Below are 20,123 nucleotides of genomic sequence, written 5' to 3'. Positions count from 1 at the left end.
CCGGTGATCTTCGCCATCAAGCAAGATGGCGGCGGCCCGGGAAATAAAACAATAAAGACGAAAAAGTTCGCTAGAGGGTCTCCAGACCCTCTAGAGAACTGGCTCCACTTGCTGGTTGAATACAGGTACTGCATTCAACCATGCAAGTCAATGGAGCCCAGCTTTCTAATCACTATGTGATTAGTAAAATATTCAAAAAAATAAAAATAAATAAAAAATGGAAAAAAATTTTAAAAAAAATGTGCTAACATTTAAAAATAATTATGCAGTGATGTCACTAGATGAACCATCCAGTACCAGCAAAATGTGTAAAAAAAAATATAAAAAAAGTATTAAAAAAATAAAATAAAATTAAAAAATAAAGTTTATTATTTTGAGCAAGTGCTAAAATTTCTCAAAAATCTCAACAAAGAGTTAAAATAAAAGCACTTCAAATACCCAAGGGGTGTCTAATATATAAAAAAAATGGCTGATGGGGTAAATTGGAGTGGCCTAGCTCAAAGATAGGGCATAGGTACAGACTGACCAAAATGGCGAAAAAAAGCGCACTTCCCAAATGTGGCATTTTAAATCTGAAACAACCCGCCAAACCCATGCATGTCGGGTATCACTGCACTCAGGAGATGTTCCTGAACACACATTGGCGTGTTGTTTGACAGTGGCATATACCAGGACCTGTATATCTATAACTAAAGTACAATTTGTGTGAAAAAAAATAAAAAAAATTACTATTACAAAGTTTGACAAAGTGTAGTTCTATAATTGGTGCATGGAAAGGGTTAAAATAACAGCATTTGGAATACCCTGGGGTGTCTAGTTTTCAAAAATATATGGTTTGAATGGGTTAAATTGAGTTAACCGGCTTCAAAGATATTCCAAAGAGGAGAGGGAGGCACAATGACCAAATGACCACCTGAATTACGCATGCCCCAAAAGTAGCCTTTTACCAGCCAAACAATCTGACAAACCCATGCATGTGGGGTATCGCTGTACTCAGGAGATGTTGCTGAACACATATTGGGGTGTTGTTTGACAGTGACATATACCAGCACCTGTATATCTATAACTAAAGTACAATTTGTGTGAAAAAAAAATAAAAAAAAATTACTATTACAAAGTTTGACAAAGTGTAGTTGTATAATTGGTGCATGGAAAGGGTTAAAATAACAGCATTTGGAATACCCTGGGGTGTCTAGTTTTCAAAAATATATGGTTTGAATGGGTTAAATTGAGTTAACCGGCTTCAAAGATGTTCCAAAGAGGAGATGGAGGCAGACTGACCAGATTTGTTAAAAAAGATTTGGAAATCATAAAACGCTGCTTGTACTTATTGCCCTATAACTTACAAAAAACAGCAAAAAAACATAAAAACATTGGGTATTTCTAAACTCAGGACAAGTAGTAGAATCTATTTAGCTAGTTTTTTTACTTGCTTTTTTAGGTGAGTAAAAGATTTTTCAAATAAAAGTCATAAAATGTGTTTTTTTTTCAATTTTTCACCATGTTTTTTTAATTTTTTTTATAGTAAATAAGATGATACGATCAAAATAATGGTATCTGAAGAAAGCCCATCTTGTCCTGAAAAAAAACAATATATAACTTATGTGGGTACACTAAATGGGTGAGGAGAAAATTACTGCTGAACACAAGCACCACAAAAGTGTCAAAACAGCCTCGGTCCCACAGGGTACAAAACGAAAAATGAGCCCGGTCCTTAACGGGTTAAGCTCTATTTTGCTAGCGCATTGTGTGTGTAAACTGTCAGGTTTACTTGTAGTAAACAATGTACATTTCAATATGGAGTTCCTTTATTTCATTTTCTTTACCACAGTCCATTTCTGATCATCCAAAAGCAACTGAGGCTTTGATTTGACTGTTCAAAGTACATCCACAATGTTCTCCCTTGCATTTTGATTACAACATATTTTGGCAAGAATGGAAATGAGTTTAAGTAGATTAATGTGTAAAAGCAATGTGTTTTGAATTCCAGGCAAAATCAGTTTTCTTAAGTGTTAATGCCTCCTGTGCCTGAAAAAGAATTAAGTTAAGTTCAGTAGTACAATACTTGCTGCCTATGGCGATCATTTTTTTCCCCAAGTGCCTTGTATTACAGTAGTGTTGGTAGCTGTAGCTAACCTGAAATTAAGCTTTTATACACCACATTTCAGGGAAACATATAAGGCAACACATAATTCATTACTTCATACTTATAATAGCTTCTAAAAAGTGATAATTAAGACACATCAGTGTGATGTTAACACATTGCATTGTTCTTGGTTTGCATAGTCTATATTATACTTAGAACATCAATTATTAAATAGAACGTCCTAAAACATTAGATTATTATGTATTATACTGTATTTATAGAGATAATTTATATTTGGCCGTTATTTAGGATGTACAATATTTAAACTCTTCATTTATTGGGCTGACATATACCTGCATGTGTACTGCAACTTGAGCTGCTTTAATTGCTTTGTTTAACTATAAATTTTTTTTTTCTTTGTGCTTTGGCCACAAACTATACACCACATATGCTGTGTATGTGTTCTAGACATGCATACATGCTTCTGATATGATCTTTGCCGCAGGTCTAAAGTTTATTTAATAGATCAATATATTATAGAGCCTTGTCAATTACAGTTTCACCTTTGCTAGGTTGATTTGACAAGACATGGAATACTTGTGCTGTAGAGAACACACAAGAACTAGATTTAAATACCACATGTATTGAATAGGGTAATATACCTGAGACTTTACATAGCATAAATAAATATTGACCCAATATTGAGTTTTACTGGGTCATGTCAGAAGATGCTAAAATCTGCTTGTGTTTGAAGACAACCAGCCACGATGAAAGGCATCGGCATTCTCTTACAGGCAGTGTTCATAGTGGCTTGGCTGTCTTCATTTTTTTCTGAAGGCTCAAATTTTACCAGAGTTACATATTACAGCTGCAACACCGATCGTCTTTGTTGAAACGTGCGATGACTCAACAAAAACTTCACATATTTCTGAAAATTAAGGGTGCACCTAACTATTCGTGTTTCAGACAGGGTGACATTTTGAAGGTGTGGACTACATGAGCTACTTTTGGTGTGTATGTTTATATAGTGTTCTGTTGCCTACACAGATTTATTTTTCCTCTCCCCCACCCAAAAAAAATCACCTGGAACAAATTATCAGTCATGTAATGTGAGCTGAAAACTAGACTTGTGCATTCGTCTTCGGGCGAAAATGGAAACGAACACGAAGAGTGCGTTTTCGTGTTCGTTCCGAAGACACGCCGAAGAGAAGACAGCGGCGGTAACATGTAGACGAAGACGAAGACACACACCACGAAGATCTTCGTGATTGTCTTCGTCTTCGTCTACCATTCTCCCCCCCTCTTCTAACTTACCTTGTCTTCGCGGCAGTTCCCGGAAGTGGAAATCCGCAGGTTCGCCGTCACGGGTTACAGGGCAGTGCGAATGAGCTTATTGGTCGCCTACAGGGACCTCCTCTGGCATCAACCAATTGGTTGATGCCAGAGGAAGACCCTGCAGGTGACCAACAGGCTCACTCGCACGGTCTTTGTAACCCCTGCCAGCGAACCTATGGATTTTCGCTCCCGTTAACCCCTTCGATGCTGCGTTATCTAACACAGCATCGAAGGGGTTAACGGGAGCGGAAATCCATAGGTTAAAGGGCCGTGCAAGTGACCAATAGGCTCACTTGCACGGCCCCTTAACCCTTTAAAAAATAAAGTTAACCCCTAACTAATTGAACAGGGAGGGAGACCAGTGGGATCTGCCGGGTAAGTTGCAGCATTGGGGTTTTAAAACCCCAATGCTGCAACTTACCCTGCCGATGCCACTGGTCTCCCTCCCTGTTCAATTAGTTAAATGTCCGTACGAGCGACTTTATTGGTCGCTCGTACGGACATTTAACCCGGCACAGACTAACTAATTGAACAGGGAGGGAGACCAGTGGCATCGGCAGGGTAAGTTGCAGCATTGGGGTTTTAAAACCCCAATGCTGCAACTTACCCTGCCGATGCCACTGATCTCCCTCCCTGTTCAATTAGTTAAAGACCAGTGGCATCTGCAGGGCAAGTTGCAGCATTGGGGTTTTAAAACCTCAATGCTGCAACTTACCCTGCCGATGCCACTGGTCTCCCTCCCTGTTCAATTAGTTAAATGTCCGTACGAGCGACTTTATCGGTCGCTCGTACGGACATTTAATTAATTGAACAAGGAGGGAGACCAGTGGGATGTGCCGGGTAAGTTGCAGCATTGGGGTTTTAAAACCCCAATGCTGCAACTTACCCTGCCGATGCCACTGGTCTCCCTCCCTGTTCAATTAGTTAAATGTCCGTACAAGCGACTTTATTGTTCGCTCGTACGGACATTTAATTAATTGAACAGGGAGGGAGACCAGTGGCATCGGCAGGGTAAGTTGCAGCATTGGGGTTTTAAAAGTCTGCACGAGCTACCAACAGAGTGGTAGCTGCAACTTACCCGGCACATCCCACTGGTCTCCCTGTTCTATCAGTTAAATGTCCGTACGAATGACTTTATTGGTCGCTCGTACGGACATTTAACTGATAGAACAGGGAGACCAGTGGGATGTGCCGGGTAAGTTACAGCACCAGGACCCTAAAAGTCTGTAAAAAGTCGCTCGTACAGACTTTTAAAATCCCAATGCTGCAACTTACCTGGCAGATCCCACTGGTCTCCCTGTTCTATCAGTTAATAAATCATAGAACAGGGAGACCAGCCGGATCTGCCGGACAATTACGGCACCAGGAGTTTAACAGTCTGAACGAGCGACCCTATTGGTCGCCAGCAGGGGGCTCATCTGGCAGACGAGCCCCCTGCTGACGACCAATAGAGTTGCTCATACGGACATTTAAACTCCTGGCGCCAGAGCGGCTTTAACCCCGTTTTAACCCCTTAACCGGGGAAAACGAAGAAAACCCGAACACGAAGAATGTCCGCGAATATTCGCCCGAAGAGAAGACAGGACCAGGCGAATATTCGCGGAATACGAAGTTTTTTTTTTTGCCGAAGACGAGCACGAAGATGAACACGAAGAGCCCCCTGGTGCCCAAGTCTACTGAAAACCATTAGTAATTCTCTGTAGAAATTTTTTAGCCCCACCTCCATTGTCATTATACACTGAAATGTGAATAAGTATGTAATTACTTTTTAATTTGTACTTTTTAATTTTAATTACTTTGTAATTGTAAATGCTTGTAAATTAAACCTTATGTTACACAGTTAGGTGGGTGTGATTTCCCATTAAAACAGGCGCTCTTTTGCATTTAAATCTATGTTGATTTTCAAGATCAAATGCGCTAGATCAACCCGAACGCTGCCCCGTAATAGTGTGTGGCCTTGGTGCTTTCCATGTTGTTTGATACACTAAGGTGTGTATGATGTCACTGATATCCTATTTTGCACACTAAAGCTAATGGAAAGCTAATAGACATTAAGCTGTTACTGCTTAAAACCAGTTCCAGAAAGAACTGGGTCATGAACATGGCGCACCCGCGCCAAAAATGGGTCTGGTCTCTTTATGGTCGGCTTTAGGAAACATGCTTCCAGACAGTGATAAAATAAAACAAACGGAGACATAAGCTGTGTAGAGTCCAGATAATTAGGCCTTGCAAGCTAAGGAAGCAGTAGCAATGAGATTTTTTTTTCCAAAACTGTTTATTCAAGTACATCATACACAGGCAGAAAACAGGTTAGTTCCACATTGATTAGACATATGTTTGGTACATAAAAATGAAGAAGACATAGTCTCGTATAGCTGGGGCAAATCAACAAGGTGGTACAGCATCTGGAGGACATAGTATATACTGTGTTATAGCGGCAGCAGAAGGTAAATGTGTTAATACAGGAGTGGAATCAAAAACCTGTGTGTATTTCAAACCTTTGCAGAGGTAAGGCTGTGCATTCGTACTTTGTTGTAGCAGTGAGATTTTAAAGTTACACTTCTGAATGCTTGATTGTTACATTATGTACAAATCTCAGGAATCTTTTTTGAACAATATAAGGTATCTAAAATCCATCACCTCCTCTCTGTACTGGAAGAATGCTGTTTTTTCTTCGTTTAACTTCAAATATGGAAACAGAAGAACTGGAACATGTATTTTTTTTGCCACGGGACAGTCTGGCAGATGTGCAACTAAAATAGTAGTGGAAACAGTTTGGGAACTAGGTTTAAACAGCGTGACTCACATCAACCAAAGAATGCCAGGTTCAAATTCAGTCCAGCTAATGTTCAGCATGGAAAGAATGTTGAAGGCTCAAATACAGTAGTAAGAGTCATTAAATGGATGTTTATAGTCTTGTAGGCAAGTAGTGTTTACACTTGGCATGAATGGCTGTATTAGTCATCACGTGTTACAATACGCAGATCTGCCAGCTCTCTGTAACGTGTTGTCTTAATGGCCTAAATTACATATTGTAAAAAAATAATTTGTCTAATCACTGAACTGTGCTGTTCGTGTTTCAGGGATTAGGTCATCTTTAAAGTCGTACCCAGGCCTATTTCATGCCATAGCAACCTTCCAATACAAATTGCCAGTTTATTATGCTGACCATAGCCCTAAAAACATAGCACACGCTACATCTGCTGTCATTAAAATTAATTTCGCTTTCACTGTCCTTAATATTATTTTGTATTGGACTTTTTGGTTTAGGACCTGCATGGAAGCAATAGTTACATTGAAAGAAGAAACTTGGAAAACCTAATGACATCTATTAATTTCCATTGAAGTATTTATCCCATATCAAGTGCTTATTTTCATTAGGGTCACACCAGGCTGTTGATCCAGTACCTTTGACAGCAACAGCAGCTGAATGATATCAGTGTCTGTCCATGAGTATTTTGTATTACCTCAGCATGAAAGGGATATTTGGTAACTTCACATACTTGGTTGTATAACACAGAAAGTATTTGACAGTGGTCCAAATAGTGACAGTCCAAGGTTAAGGGGACCTGGTGCATTTTCTTTAGAAAATCACCATTTCAACATCTAAATACAGCTATTGCTGAATAAATGATATGTAACCCTTTAGCAGTGCCTACAGATAGACTGTAAAGTTTCTCGATGAGTTGTCTATCTTGGGCCGGTCTTGTGGCAGTACATCTAGGGGCCGGCCGTGCAGGGGGGTTAGTGATATGAGGCCTCATTTGCCCCAGTAAAGGATACTGTTCATGATTTCCCCCATTAAGAAAAAATTGTGCAAAAATGGTATATATGAGTGTTGCAAGGTGAAAACCACTGCTGAAAACGAACACAAAGGATTGTCTGACTTTTGGCAAAAAATATTTTGATGACCCCCAACTCTTTTGGGATATTTTGTGGACTGATAAGTCAAAAGCAGAACTTTTTGGAAGACGTGGGTCCTGCTACATCTGGTGTAAAGCTAACACAGCATTCCACAACAAGAACATCATACTCTGTGTTCAAGGGAAAGGAGAATAAAATATACCAAAAATGCATTGGCAGTTTATTTTCAGCTGTCTTTCTCTATTTCACATAGCAACAAGTAAAGTATTTTGTAAAGAAAACAATTCTGATGTAGCCAAGCTATCTGTTGCAAGTTAATGGCTTGGTAAATGAACAGACCAGGGATGTATAGGTATATGTATTGATATGGCACACAATATTCCTATTAGTTGTAGAGTGCTATGTCCATTGGCCTCTTTTAGAAAACCAGCCAGGCCAAGGGGAGTCTGAACCCTTAGTTAATTTCAAAGCTGTCTTATATTGACAATGTTGTACTTAACATAAGACAAAGGGCCAATGTGACACATGGACAAAAAGGCCCTATAGCTGATATTACTTAAAATAAGTTGCCATCCTTGATAAAGAGCAATGTTTATTTATTTGCTGAGGATTTTTTTAGATGTACACATTGATAATTTTTTTTTAAAATATTGGAGACAGTGAGGTGACGTCTGTTCTCCCAATGTACTCAGACAGCAGTGGAATACATGTGATGGGGTGTAATGTTATAGAATTCTGTTTCATTGTTTAGTCTCACATTTAATTCCTCTGTGTTCTTGTCCTTTCTCACAGTTAAGGAGTAAAGCCAGAAAACCAAGGTCTGCCTGGAGAGCTTCTTGGGGCCAAATTTTTGTTCTAGTGCTTCATAAATCTAATTGCATCCCTTGTAAACTGTGCTTCTTCGCACCGGAGCATAATTTAATTTTTGGCTTTTATTTTAAGGTTTTGCCTCTAGACAAAATACATTTCAGTTAAAAAACCATTCCTGTCCAGAGTGCAGGATTGTGTTTGACATATATATATATATACTGATAGGCTAAATCTTTACTTTTGCACTTTTAATCTGCATGTCTGGATTTTCATGCCGTTTACATATCAAAGCAGAATGGTCAGCTACTTTTATGTTACATCTTATTATTAAAAATTATTTTCAAATCTCTACTAGTAAGGATGCAGTAAGCATTCATAATATATAAACCATAAGTTAACAGGTATTGGTGGTATGAACAACATACAAATTCTAACACAAAATAATTAAAACCACACAGATTATATATATATATATATATATATATATATATATATATATAACACACACAAGCAACGGTTTAGTTATCCCCCTTGAATATATGTATTGTAAGAAGCGCTGTGTAAATTGTTGGCTCTCTCTATATATATATTGTCTCCATGTCTCCTACATTCATCGGACTCAAAGTCTTCTCTGTATACTCAGGTTCTGTACCATGGTTCAATGGACTCACATTGCAAAATAACATTGTGCATACAGATATGACCATTTGAAGTTATACATGTGAATAAGACAAAAACCTCCTAGGTGGTTCTATAACCACCTAGGAGGTTTTTGTCTTATAGTGTTTGCCATGTTTATTTTTTTAGTATGGTGGATTTTCTTTTTTAGGTATTCACAACCACTTCATGAAGAGATTGCTCTACACAAACACCTGAAACACAAGAACATTGTTCAGTATTTAGGATCATTCAGTGAGAATCGTTTCATTAAGATCTTCATGGAGCAGGTCCCAGGAGGTATATCCACTTATGATGTGCATATGAATGGACGGTCACCTAAATGAATCACGAGTTTATCTGATAGGATTGTCTGAGATTTAAATATCTGAATATTTCTATAAAATAATATAAAGGGAAACTTACAAAAAGGTTCTTCAATAACACTTTGGAATATTAAGATAAATATGTGAAAATGACTGCATGTCTTGACAAAAAAAGTGATTTCAATTGTATTCATTGAATAGTTATAGTGGTGAGAATCATCCCTACATTTAACTATGTGTTATACAGGGCCAAGTTAGTCTTTCTTGCAGAAGACGGAGATTGGGTTTTCTTAAAGTTGATGAGCAGAGCTCTTATTTCTCCTGCAAACTAACATGTTAATGAATACACCCTGATGCTCGCCCACCAGGCATCTGAGTTTCCTTGAGACATAATGCAAAGTTAAGCTCTATACTGGTTTAATAAAATGCATTTACAAGTAGAATGAATACTAGTTAAGTTAATGGACATCATATTTTTAAATACCGTATTGGCTCGGATATAGGCCGCCCCCGTATATAGGCCGCACCCTGAAAGTTTGGTGCTTTTTTAAAGAAAAAGTTTTTTTTCTTTAAAAAAGCACCAAAAAAACATGCTGCCACTCTGTCTCCCCCTCCCCGAGATATGCTGCCACTGTCCTCCCACCCCGAGATATGCTACCACTGTCCTCCTCCCCCCCGAGATATGCTGCCACTGTCCTCCTCCCCCCCGAGATATGCTACCACTGTCCCCCCCCCGAGATATGCTGCCACTGTCCTCCTCCCTCCCCAAGATATGCTGCCACTGTCCTCCTCCCTCCCCGAGATATGCTACCACTGTCCTCCCCCCCGAGATATGCTGCCACTGTCCTCCCTCCCCGAGATATGCTGCCACTGTCCTCCCCCCCCCCCCCGGAATATGCTGCCACTGTCCACCTCTGCCCCCCCCCCGACTTACCGGAGCAGACTCCCGGGTGTCTTGCGGGGCCGGCGGGGGACATCTACGCAATACGCGTATACAACTTCCGGTGCCGGTGCTCTGGTAAGTCGGGGGGGGGCAGAGGTAAAACGCATCGTGTGGACGGTCCGCACGATGCGCTTAGACAACCTCCCGTGCCGGCACCCCCCCGTGGGAAGTGCTGGCAGGGGAGGCTGTCTGAGCGTATCGGGGAGTAGGATGCAGGTCCCCTGCACCGCTGCGGGGGATCTGTATCCTAACCCCGCTGCCTGCCCGGCGCCCAGGACTGCATGTCCCGGGCGTCGGGCGCTAGACCCCGAATATAGGCCTCACCCCCACTTTAAAGACTTAAAGTGGGGGGAAAAAGTGCGGCCTATATTCGAGCCAATACGGTATTAGTTGAATACACACTATAAAGTTGTGCATGGACCGCAACTATTCCAGTAATTTCCTTATAGTTACCCTTTAATACACTGTTAATTTTTTAAAGCACATCATTTAAGATAATCAAATTTTTTTGTCCTTGATAAAAAAATTGCTTGTAAAAGTCTGTTAGATTGGAGCCAAAGCTGACTTCAGAGACAAAAGTCTGTAAAAAATAAATAAAATAAATAACCTTGTGGCCAGTGGATAGTTTATGTGGGGTGCTACCATAGACCTGACCAAGGACAATGGCCTCAGGACTTTTCTTGAACATGACCTCTTTTTCCTTATGCCACCCATCTTCTGTGCTAAGTGGCTAGACACAACATATTCCAGTGCCCTACCTCTGAAGGGCATCTGTGGGATCAGACACTAGTGAGGCTTTGTCAGCGAGACACGGCACTCAATAGTATAAATAGGCCAGTACCAAAAACTCACAATATTTCTCTGTTTGTACCATTATGACTACACCACAATGCATAGTGAAAAGTTATTCTTTAAGAATATTTCATTATCTCTTATTGCAAGTGCTTGATATTTTGTATGATTATGAACATGGGCAAATCAATTGTGGGGTTTTTCCATTCTGGTATTTTAATAGGAAGCCTTTCTGCTCTACTAAGGCAGAAGTGGGGGCCTTTGAAGGACAATGAGCAGACAATTGGCTTTTATAGCAAACAGATTCTTGAAGGTTTGAAATATCTTCATGACAACCAGATAGTGCACCGGGATATTAAGGTCAGTATTACACAGAGGTTAAACAAAATCACAAATGGAGTCTCCTCATCTCAGCATTACTAAGTTTGCGGGGAGAGGGGGTTGCTCCTTGCTGAGTATTTCAGGAGTTTCCAAAACATTTTCTTTTTTCCCCAGCCACGTGGAAGCTCAACCATTCACTAATAGTCAACAATTTTCCCTTTATTTAAGTAGCTCAAGGTTTCCACACATTCACAATGAACTCACCATCTCCAAGTTTAAATGTATGGCTCAGAAAAAAATAAGCTCCGTATACACACAATACACATATGTATTAGTGTTTTATTGAAGTGTAACCCACAACCTGCTCTTAAAATAAAAATGTGTTTCTTTTAGGGAGACAACGTGCTGATCAACACTTACAGCGGTGTGCTAAAAATTTCTGACTTTGGTACATCCAAGAGGCTTGCAGGAATCAATCCAAACACAGAGACGTTCACTGGTAAGGTTTTACTTTTAAATTTATGGTATCATCCCTTAGTCTCGTTTGACTAGGCAAAAACAATGTTACTCAACTATATATGCTTTAAAGTGAAATAATAATGTATATAAAATCTAATTGTCTTTATTTAAGTGCATACTATGTTATTAGTATGATTACTACTAATGTTCATTCAGAAAAAAGACTTGGGGATCTTAAATTGATAAAACTGTTTATGACTATTGTAGCTGGAAACAGCAGATTTTGAATTGAATATCTTTATAGACATACAGAGGCCTTTTGTCAGCAATCATCACTCCTGTGTTCCAGTGGCTAACTGATCATTAGTAAACCCTTTTGCAATTATGTTACAGCCACAAATTTCCTAGTTTTCCATAAACAGCTGATTAGGGTGTGTGTATATATATATATATATATATATATATATATATATACCCTGATCAGCCATAACATTATGACCACTGACAAGTTCAGTGAATAACACTGCTAATCTTGTTATCAGGGCAGGATATATTACCAGTTAGAAAGGATATATTAGGCAGCAAGTGAACATTTCTTAACGATAATGTGTAAGAAGCAGAAAAGCTGAGGAAGCGTAAGGATCTGAGCAACTTTGACAAGCACCAAATTGTGATGGCTAGAGCACCTCCAAGGAAGGAAAAGCAGTGTCATGGGCGGCCAAGGCTCATTGATGCAAGTAGAGGGTAAAGGTTAGCCAATGTGGTCAAATCCATCACATTAGCTACTGTAGTTAAAATTGCTGAAAAAGTTAATGCTGCTTCTGAGAGAAAGGTGTCAGAACATGGGGATATGCAGCTGCAGACTAGTCAGGGTGCCCATGCTGAGTCCATGCCTCAACGGCTAGGGGGACCTAGACAATATTGGGCAGCTGGTCATAATGTTTTGGCTGATCGGTGTGTGTATGTATATATGTATATATAGATACATAGATAGATAATTTAACCATTTTGTTAATTTGGTAACGAACAAGATACATTAGTGATATAAAGAGCATCTACCATAGGTAATCATGTCAAACTATATGAACATTTGTTAAACACTGTGGTTGTTGTAATGTATATATAATATATAATAACGTTTGCCCACTGACAAAGACATGATCAGTCTATAATTTTAATGGTAGGTTTATTTGAACATTGAGAGAAAGAATAACAACAAAAAAATCTAGAATAACGCATTTCAAATAAATTATAAATTGATTTGCATTTTACTCAGTGAAATAAGTATTTGATCCCCTATCAATCAGCAAGATGTCTGGCTCCCAGGTTTCTTTAATACAGGTAACGAGCTGAGATTAGGAGCACGCTCCTAATCTCAGTTTGTTACCTGTATAAAAGACACCTGTCCACAGAAGCAATCAATCAGATTACAAACTCTCCGCCATGGCCAAGACCAAAGAGCTGTCCAAGGATGTCAGGGAAAAGAAAAAATGTCGGTGCGCTAAGCTAGTCACAGGCTCAAATAATACAAATGTATAATACGAGGCCTACCAAACAGGTGTAAGCATGCTGCAAAAACAGTGTATTGGCTGTACAATGTATACAAAAAACAAAAACTGTCTGCGCTTCTTACCCTAATAAAGTTGGCAACAAATATATAAACATAATATAAATGAGAGGTTTCGGTTATATGAATTGGCCAAAGCATAATTAAGCTCACCCGCCACGTCAAGGCACACTCTCAATAGGGTGAGAACCTACGCTCACCTCCTACATAGTGGGCACACAAAGCAGTTTATACTGCTACCAAAACCTTATTAATGTGTTGGGGGAGGTGCAATTAAACCTCCTCCCTATTAACCCCTGGACAGCAAGCTGCAGCCAGACTAATGAGGAGCCAACAACCTCAAATATGTGCAAACAGGGAAAAGAAAAAATTTCGGTGCGCTAAGCTAGTCACAGGCTCAAATAATACAAATGTATAATACGAGGCCTACCAAACAGGTGTAAGCATGCTGCAAAAACAGTGTATTGGCTGTACAATGTATACAAAAAACAAAAACTGTCTGCGCTTCTTACCCTAATAAAGTTGGCAACAAATATATAAACATAATATAAATGAGAGGTTTTGGTTATATGAATTGGCCAAAGCATAATTAAGCTCACCCGCCACGTCAAGGCACACTCTCAATAGGGTGAGAACCTACGCTCACCTCCTACATAGTGGGCACAGTATAAACTGCATTGTGTGCCCACTATGTAGGAGGTGAGCGTAGGTTCTCACCCTATTGAGAGTGTGCCTTGACGTGGCGGGTGAGCTTAATTATGCTTTGGCCAATTCATATAACCAAAACCTCTCATTTATACCGTATTTGCTCGATTATAAGACGAGGTTTTTTTCAGAGCAAATGCTCTGAAAAATACCCCTCGTCTTCTAATCGGGGTCGTCTTCTAATCAGACCTCAAATAGAGTCTGATTAGGAGACTAAGATCCAGATCCCCCGCACCGCTGCAGGGGACCTGGATCCTCCTGTCTCACCCCCCCCCCCATCATACACTTACCGGTGCTTCCTGCTGTATTGCCGGGGCAGCGGGTTGACGTCTACGCGATGCGCGTAGACAACGTCCGCTGCAGCCGGAAGGAGGTGTGGCTAGCAGCGGGGGTTGTCTGCGTCCGTCGCGTAGACCTTCCCCGACTGTCAGAGATCTCTGATCTCTGACAGCCGGGGAAAGTATACGCGACGGACGCATACAAACCCCCGCTGCCAACTCCACCTCCTTCCGGCTGCAGCAGAAGGCGACGTCAACCCGCTGCCCCGGCTGGAAGCACCGGTAAGAGAGGGCTGAGAGGGGAGAGAGGAGAGGGGAGGGGAGGGGGGGGAGAGAGTGTGTGTGTGTGTGTGTTAGTTAAATGGGGGCATAGGGCATTTCTGGAGTGGCGTTAAGGGGGCATTTAATAGAGCACTCTGCCTCCTGAAATGCCTTATACCTCCCTATATGCCACTCTGCCCCATAATATGCCTTTTAACCCCCTAAATGCCAGAGTGGCATATAGGGGTATAAGGCATTTCTGGAGGCAGAGTGCTCTATACAATGCCTTTTAACTCCCTTAATGCCACTCTGCCTCCTGAAATGCCTTATACCTCCCTATATGCCACTCTGCCCCATAATATGCATTTTAACCCCCTAAATGCCAGAATGGGATATAGGGGTATAAGGCATTTCTGGAGGCAGAGTGGCACATAGGGGGTCAAAAGGCATACCATGGGGCACAGTGGCATATAGAGAGTTAAAAGGCATATCATGAGCCACAGTGCCATATTGGTGTGGCAAGCCTGGGGGCAGATGTGCGTAACTGGGGGACAGGCTGGAAAATACAAGAAATAAAAACAAAAAAAATATTTTTCTCAATCATAGCTTTTATTAAAAAAAATAGTTTACATGAATTAACATTTACTGGTAAAACTTTTTTCCTTTAGGGTCGTCTTATATTCAGGCTTTTTCTTTTTTCCTAAGTTAATATTCAGATTTTGGGGGGTCGTCTTATAATCAGGGTCGTCTTATAATCGAGCAAATACGGTATTATGTTTATATATTTGTTGCCAACTTTATTAGGGTAAGAAGCGCAGACAGTTTTTGTTTTTTGTATACAAGGATGTCAGGGACAAGATTGTAGACCTACACAAGGCTGGAATGGGCTACATGACCATCGCCAAGCAGCTTGGGGATCAAATATTTTTTGTGTGTACTTATATATATATATATATAGTGTGATCTGAATATGTAATGAGTTAAAGTGTATCAAAGCCCGTTTTTTTTTTAAATGAACACATTGTGTTGCAGGCACTCTTCAGTACATGGCTCCGGAAATAATTGATAAAGGACCAAGGGGATATGGGAAGCCAGCTGATATTTGGTCTTTAGGATGCACAGTGATAGAGATGGCAACTGGAAAGCCTCCTTTCTATGAACTGGGTGAACCACAAGCAGCAATGTTTAAAGTAAGACAATTTTGTTAGAAACTACAAAAATTTGGTTTTTTGATGAAAACGTCATCTTTCTAAATTGACAAAAGAGGATAGAGAGAGATAAAATAAGCAACAGGAGTGAAACTTTAGTGAGCGGGGAAGAAGACATCTAAAATGGCAGTAGGAAGAGTAGAATTTGAAATGGACAGGAGATCTGAAATAGGTTGGTGAGTAAGTTGATCCAGCGATATGGTGATATGATCTTTTCCTGCACAGATCTCCATAGTCTTCTCACTTGTGGTGTTTGCATGGCTCACACATAGCAAATAGTTTGTATTTGATGTTGTATTTCACCACTCTTCTGTGTGACACACTCTAGGACCACATGGTAGAGAAGCTTTAGAGATCTGTTCTGGAAGAGGCAATGATCTGTACTCCTACATTAGATTGACATCAGGTATCAGTCCACATGACATATTATTATCCTGTTATTGATATTGAGTTACTGCACCACTATGGAAATATGCATATCAAAAAATGAATGTGGGCATTGTGAGTACAATTACAGTATCCGCTGGGACTATATTAAATATAATATGTAATTCAACATGGAGCGGATGTTCACAGTGTTGTGTCCCTTGTACCCAAAAGCAACTCAATGAAAAGATTAGCAGTTAATAATTTATATTAAATTACTCCATTATCTTCATTATAAGATTACTCTGCATATTCATGAGTGTTGAACCGTGTCAGCTTCGAAATTCATGCTTAAAATACATTGAGAGTAATCTGCTTTGAGATTCCTTCTGAAAGTAAGTTGTCAACTAAAGTCATCTGACGTTTTTGAAGGTTTATATTGTATGTCCTCTCACTTGTCCTCCCCTTAGCATGTTCTGATCAGATGAGGTGTACCTCCTAATTTTTGTTCTGTAAACCATGTAAGCTTATATCGTAACATCACATATCTTGTATTCACTGAACCACCCAATAGTGCTGCTTAATATTTTAGTGCTTTATAGAAAAAATATAATATTCATAAAACATTTGATATAATAATGTTTGGAATTATTTATTAACTTTTCCTATATCTCGTGTGTCTTATTTCGTGATGGGAAAATTAGGTGGGTTGTGTAGCGAAGTAGTGAGTCCTGTTTTAGTGTTGTGATACAGAATAATGTTCCACTAAGCAGTAAACTATATGTGCTTTCTGTAAGTGTAATTTGAGTTCTTGGTGCCATCATATTTATGTGTTTCATTATTTTCTTGGCTTGCTTCTGTTATTCTATTACATCACAAAAATTTAATCACATTTAATTCTCTTTTAATGACTTAAAGAAACCTATATAGTCATCACTATGTGTCCCCATCCTAACCCTGATTTTCTAAAGCAGAATATTAGTTGGTGATGTATATCATCAAATTTTTTTACATAAAAACACTGACCAGTATCACAAATAAGACCCAAATGTATAAAGGGGGCACAGCCTTTCATATGATTCTGCATTAATGTATAGTAATGTATAGTATTAGTGATTTAATTTATTATTTTCCATAATTCAGGTTGGCATGTTCAAAATTCACCCAGAAATCCCAGAATCTATGTCCACAGAAGCCAAGGCATTCTTATTGAGATGTTTTGAGCCAGACCCTGTCAAACGTGCCACTGCTGCTGAGCTCCTAGTAGATGACTTCTTGAGGGTATCCAGCAAAAAACGAAAGTCAAATCTCAAAATATCAGGTAATACGCAGCCTTAGTGGAAGTTACTTGCTACTGCCAAAACTTTTTTTCCTATAGATGTATATTTCAAAGATTTTATAGGTTTGTGACAAACATGTGAGACTCATGTATAATGTATAATAACATGTACTTAAAGACATATTTTGTGAAGGGGTAAGATTAAATACCAATGTTATTGTAACACGTAATACTGTTTCGGACTAGAAATTACAGGTTTCTAGTACAGGTTAATGAATCATTTCAACAAATATTAACTTACTGTTATTGTTTTTTTTGTTGTTCACAGCTCTTTCACCTGGATCAAATGGTAAGACTAACAACAGTCATAAGATGCAATACAAAAAAAGAGAAAAAAACTGCTGATCAAGATCATATTTAAACCCCATTATGTAATCTCCCAAAGTAGCAAGATGTAGCATTTTTAGAATATGTATACTTTTCAGTTTGCAGAACTGGGGGTAGCCAAAAACCTACTTCCTAATGGCCAAAGGGCAGCAGTGGACCAGTAGCAGCCAAAGCAAAAGCAGAACAAGAAAACAACCTTTCTGCCTTTTGCATACATGAGGCAGACTCTAGGCTTATAGGAAAGAAACAAGGAACTTAGTTTTTTTTTTAAGACATATTATCATACCCTCTTTTTTGGGTATCCTGGTCACCACTAGGGAATTACAGGGTGCAGCAACTTCCCTTCTAGCAACAATGTTTTAAAATTTTTTATCAACTTAAGATCCTGCAACATCAACGGGACCGCCTACCTGCTTCCCACAAGGGGAGAGCTCTGGGTAGCCGAAAGAATGCATATTATAGAAATTGAGCCGTATGAGGAACTTTTGCCAGACCCAGATTGGCCATCTGGCAAAGCGGGCAAAGACCTGGCGTTCCATTATCAGGCTTAGTGCAGCCACCAGCTACATACAGACTGTGTGAATGTAGGGGAATGAGGTGCGGCTGCGTGTATCCAGCAGGCAGATGCATGTACATAAGTTAACTATATAAGGCCAGAGGATATAATATGTCCCTGTAAAACCAGCCTTTTAGGCCAAAGGACGTATTATTACGTCATTGCTTCTGTCGCTAATCGTGGTTAAACGCAGACGCGATCTATGACAAGAACATTGCTGCTGGCAGCCCAGAGACCCAGGCAAACCACCAGCAACTAATAGGAGGCACTTGTGTTCATTTGATGGCTCAAGGAGCGAACAACATTGCTTTTGGCGGTGATCCCAGTCTCCCTTGTTAGGGGGGGTAAAGAAGACTGTGGTGGAAAACAAATGTGTTTTTAACTGATTGATCTTTGTTACAGAGTAATCAGCAGTCTTTGTACAGCAACCAAGTTTTTACACTTAGGGTTTAAGGATTGGTTAGAGTTACTTCTCTCTATGCAGATCCATAGGTTTAGGGCCAAGATAAATAAATAAACACATCCCCCTACATCCAAAACCATGGCAATGGGGTGTTCATGACCAGTGTTCGCTCTAAGCTGTGTGCTTGTGCGCGCGCACATAGCTTTTTTAGAGAGCGCACACGTCCAAAAATTTTGCGCACAACAGTTTTTCCCAAAAAAAGAAAAAAATATATATTTTTTAAACTTTATGCGGCGCGGATATTGTGCACACAAAATGTTTGCTCTGTGAAAATTTTTGCACAAGAGACATTTTCTGCGCACGCCAACTAAGAAAAATTAGATGGAACATTGTTCATGACATACAATAATGTCCAAAATCAGGACAAGTACCTAAATACATCGGTATAAAAAAATGATCTGCATTGACTCTGTATAATTTTTTTAGGTGAAATGTTTCCCATTTTGTAATCATCATTTAGTACGAAAAAAATATATAAAAATTGTGAAAAATCATTAGATTTATATACAGAAGTTTCCTAAAAAACCTCATTACCTTAATCACCTTGGATGCTAGAGCCGCCTTTGCGAGCGGTACTTTCAATGTATATGAAGTGGGACTGCAGAAAATCAGTCCTATTCAGAATATTTGTAATATTCCTTTGCTGAAAATACTTACAATATGTATATTCATGTTTTACTTTCACACACAGAATATCTACGTAGCATATCTCTACCAGTCCCAGTGTTGATCGAAGATACAAGCAGTAGCAGTGAGTACGGCTCTGTTTCACCAGACACAGACTTAAGATCTGACCCATTCGTCTTCAAATCAAGGGCCAAGTCTTACATAGAGAAGGATGGGAAAATTCAAAGAGCCCTTTTCTTAGGGTGAGATTAAATGGTTTTATGAAATTCAATTCTTAAAATACAACATAGATTATTTTAAAAGAGTGATTGTTGTCTAAAGTGGTAGTAGAAGTATTATTAAACACTCATCTACAGACACCAGACAAGCCAGAAGGCTTGTTTTTCCCTCAGAAATCTCATAGTGCTTTCACAACCACAAGGGATTCTGGGTAGCCACATGCAAATAAGGTTAACAATTATCACCTTTGCCTCTATATCCACTTTATACATGGATCCCTTGAAAGTAATTGCCCGCTGTACAAGACAGCCTTTAGACAAAACTCGGGAAGAGGTACAATAGCCAGATCACCACTCATGGACAGCTGTTTCGTCCTAAGTGGTGATCTGGCTATTGTACCTCTTCCCGAGTTTTGTCTAAAGGCTGTCTTGTACAGCGGGCAATTACTTTCAAGGGATCCATGTATAAAGTGGATATAGAGGCAAAGGTGATAATTGTTAACCTTATTTGCATGTGCCTACCCAGAATCCCTTGTGGTTGTGAAAGCACCATGAGATTTCTGAGGGAAAAACAAGCCTTCTGGCTTGTCTGGTGTCTGTAGATGAGTGTTTAAT

General features: G+C 39.6%; 1 protein-coding gene across 1 annotated transcript in view; it reads left to right on the top strand.

Annotated features, from left to right (window-relative positions):
- Positions 1-20,123, top strand: part of LOC149271682 (mitogen-activated protein kinase kinase kinase 5-like) — a 93,635-nt gene that overhangs the window by 60,858 nt on the left and 12,654 nt on the right. The window contains exons 16-22 of the mRNA XM_089507206.1: positions 8,925-9,052; positions 11,037-11,173; positions 11,528-11,633; positions 15,437-15,594; positions 17,122-17,299; positions 17,586-17,606; positions 19,355-19,532. Of these exons, the coding sequence (XP_089363332.1) occupies positions 8,925-9,052; positions 11,037-11,173; positions 11,528-11,633; positions 15,437-15,594; positions 17,122-17,299; positions 17,586-17,606; positions 19,355-19,532 (906 nt within the window). The remainder of the gene's footprint in view (positions 1-8,924; positions 9,053-11,036; positions 11,174-11,527; positions 11,634-15,436; positions 15,595-17,121; positions 17,300-17,585; positions 17,607-19,354; positions 19,533-20,123) is intronic.

Source organism: Sceloporus occidentalis, unplaced genomic scaffold (assembly GCF_023333645.1).
Source record: "Sceloporus occidentalis isolate IW3139 unplaced genomic scaffold, rSceOcc1.0.p SCAF_474, whole genome shotgun sequence".
Classification (NCBI taxonomy): Eukaryota; Metazoa; Chordata; class Lepidosauria; order Squamata; family Phrynosomatidae; genus Sceloporus; species Sceloporus occidentalis.
Note: the sequence above shows the minus strand (reverse complement) of the source record. Positions and strands in the feature narration are given on the sequence as shown.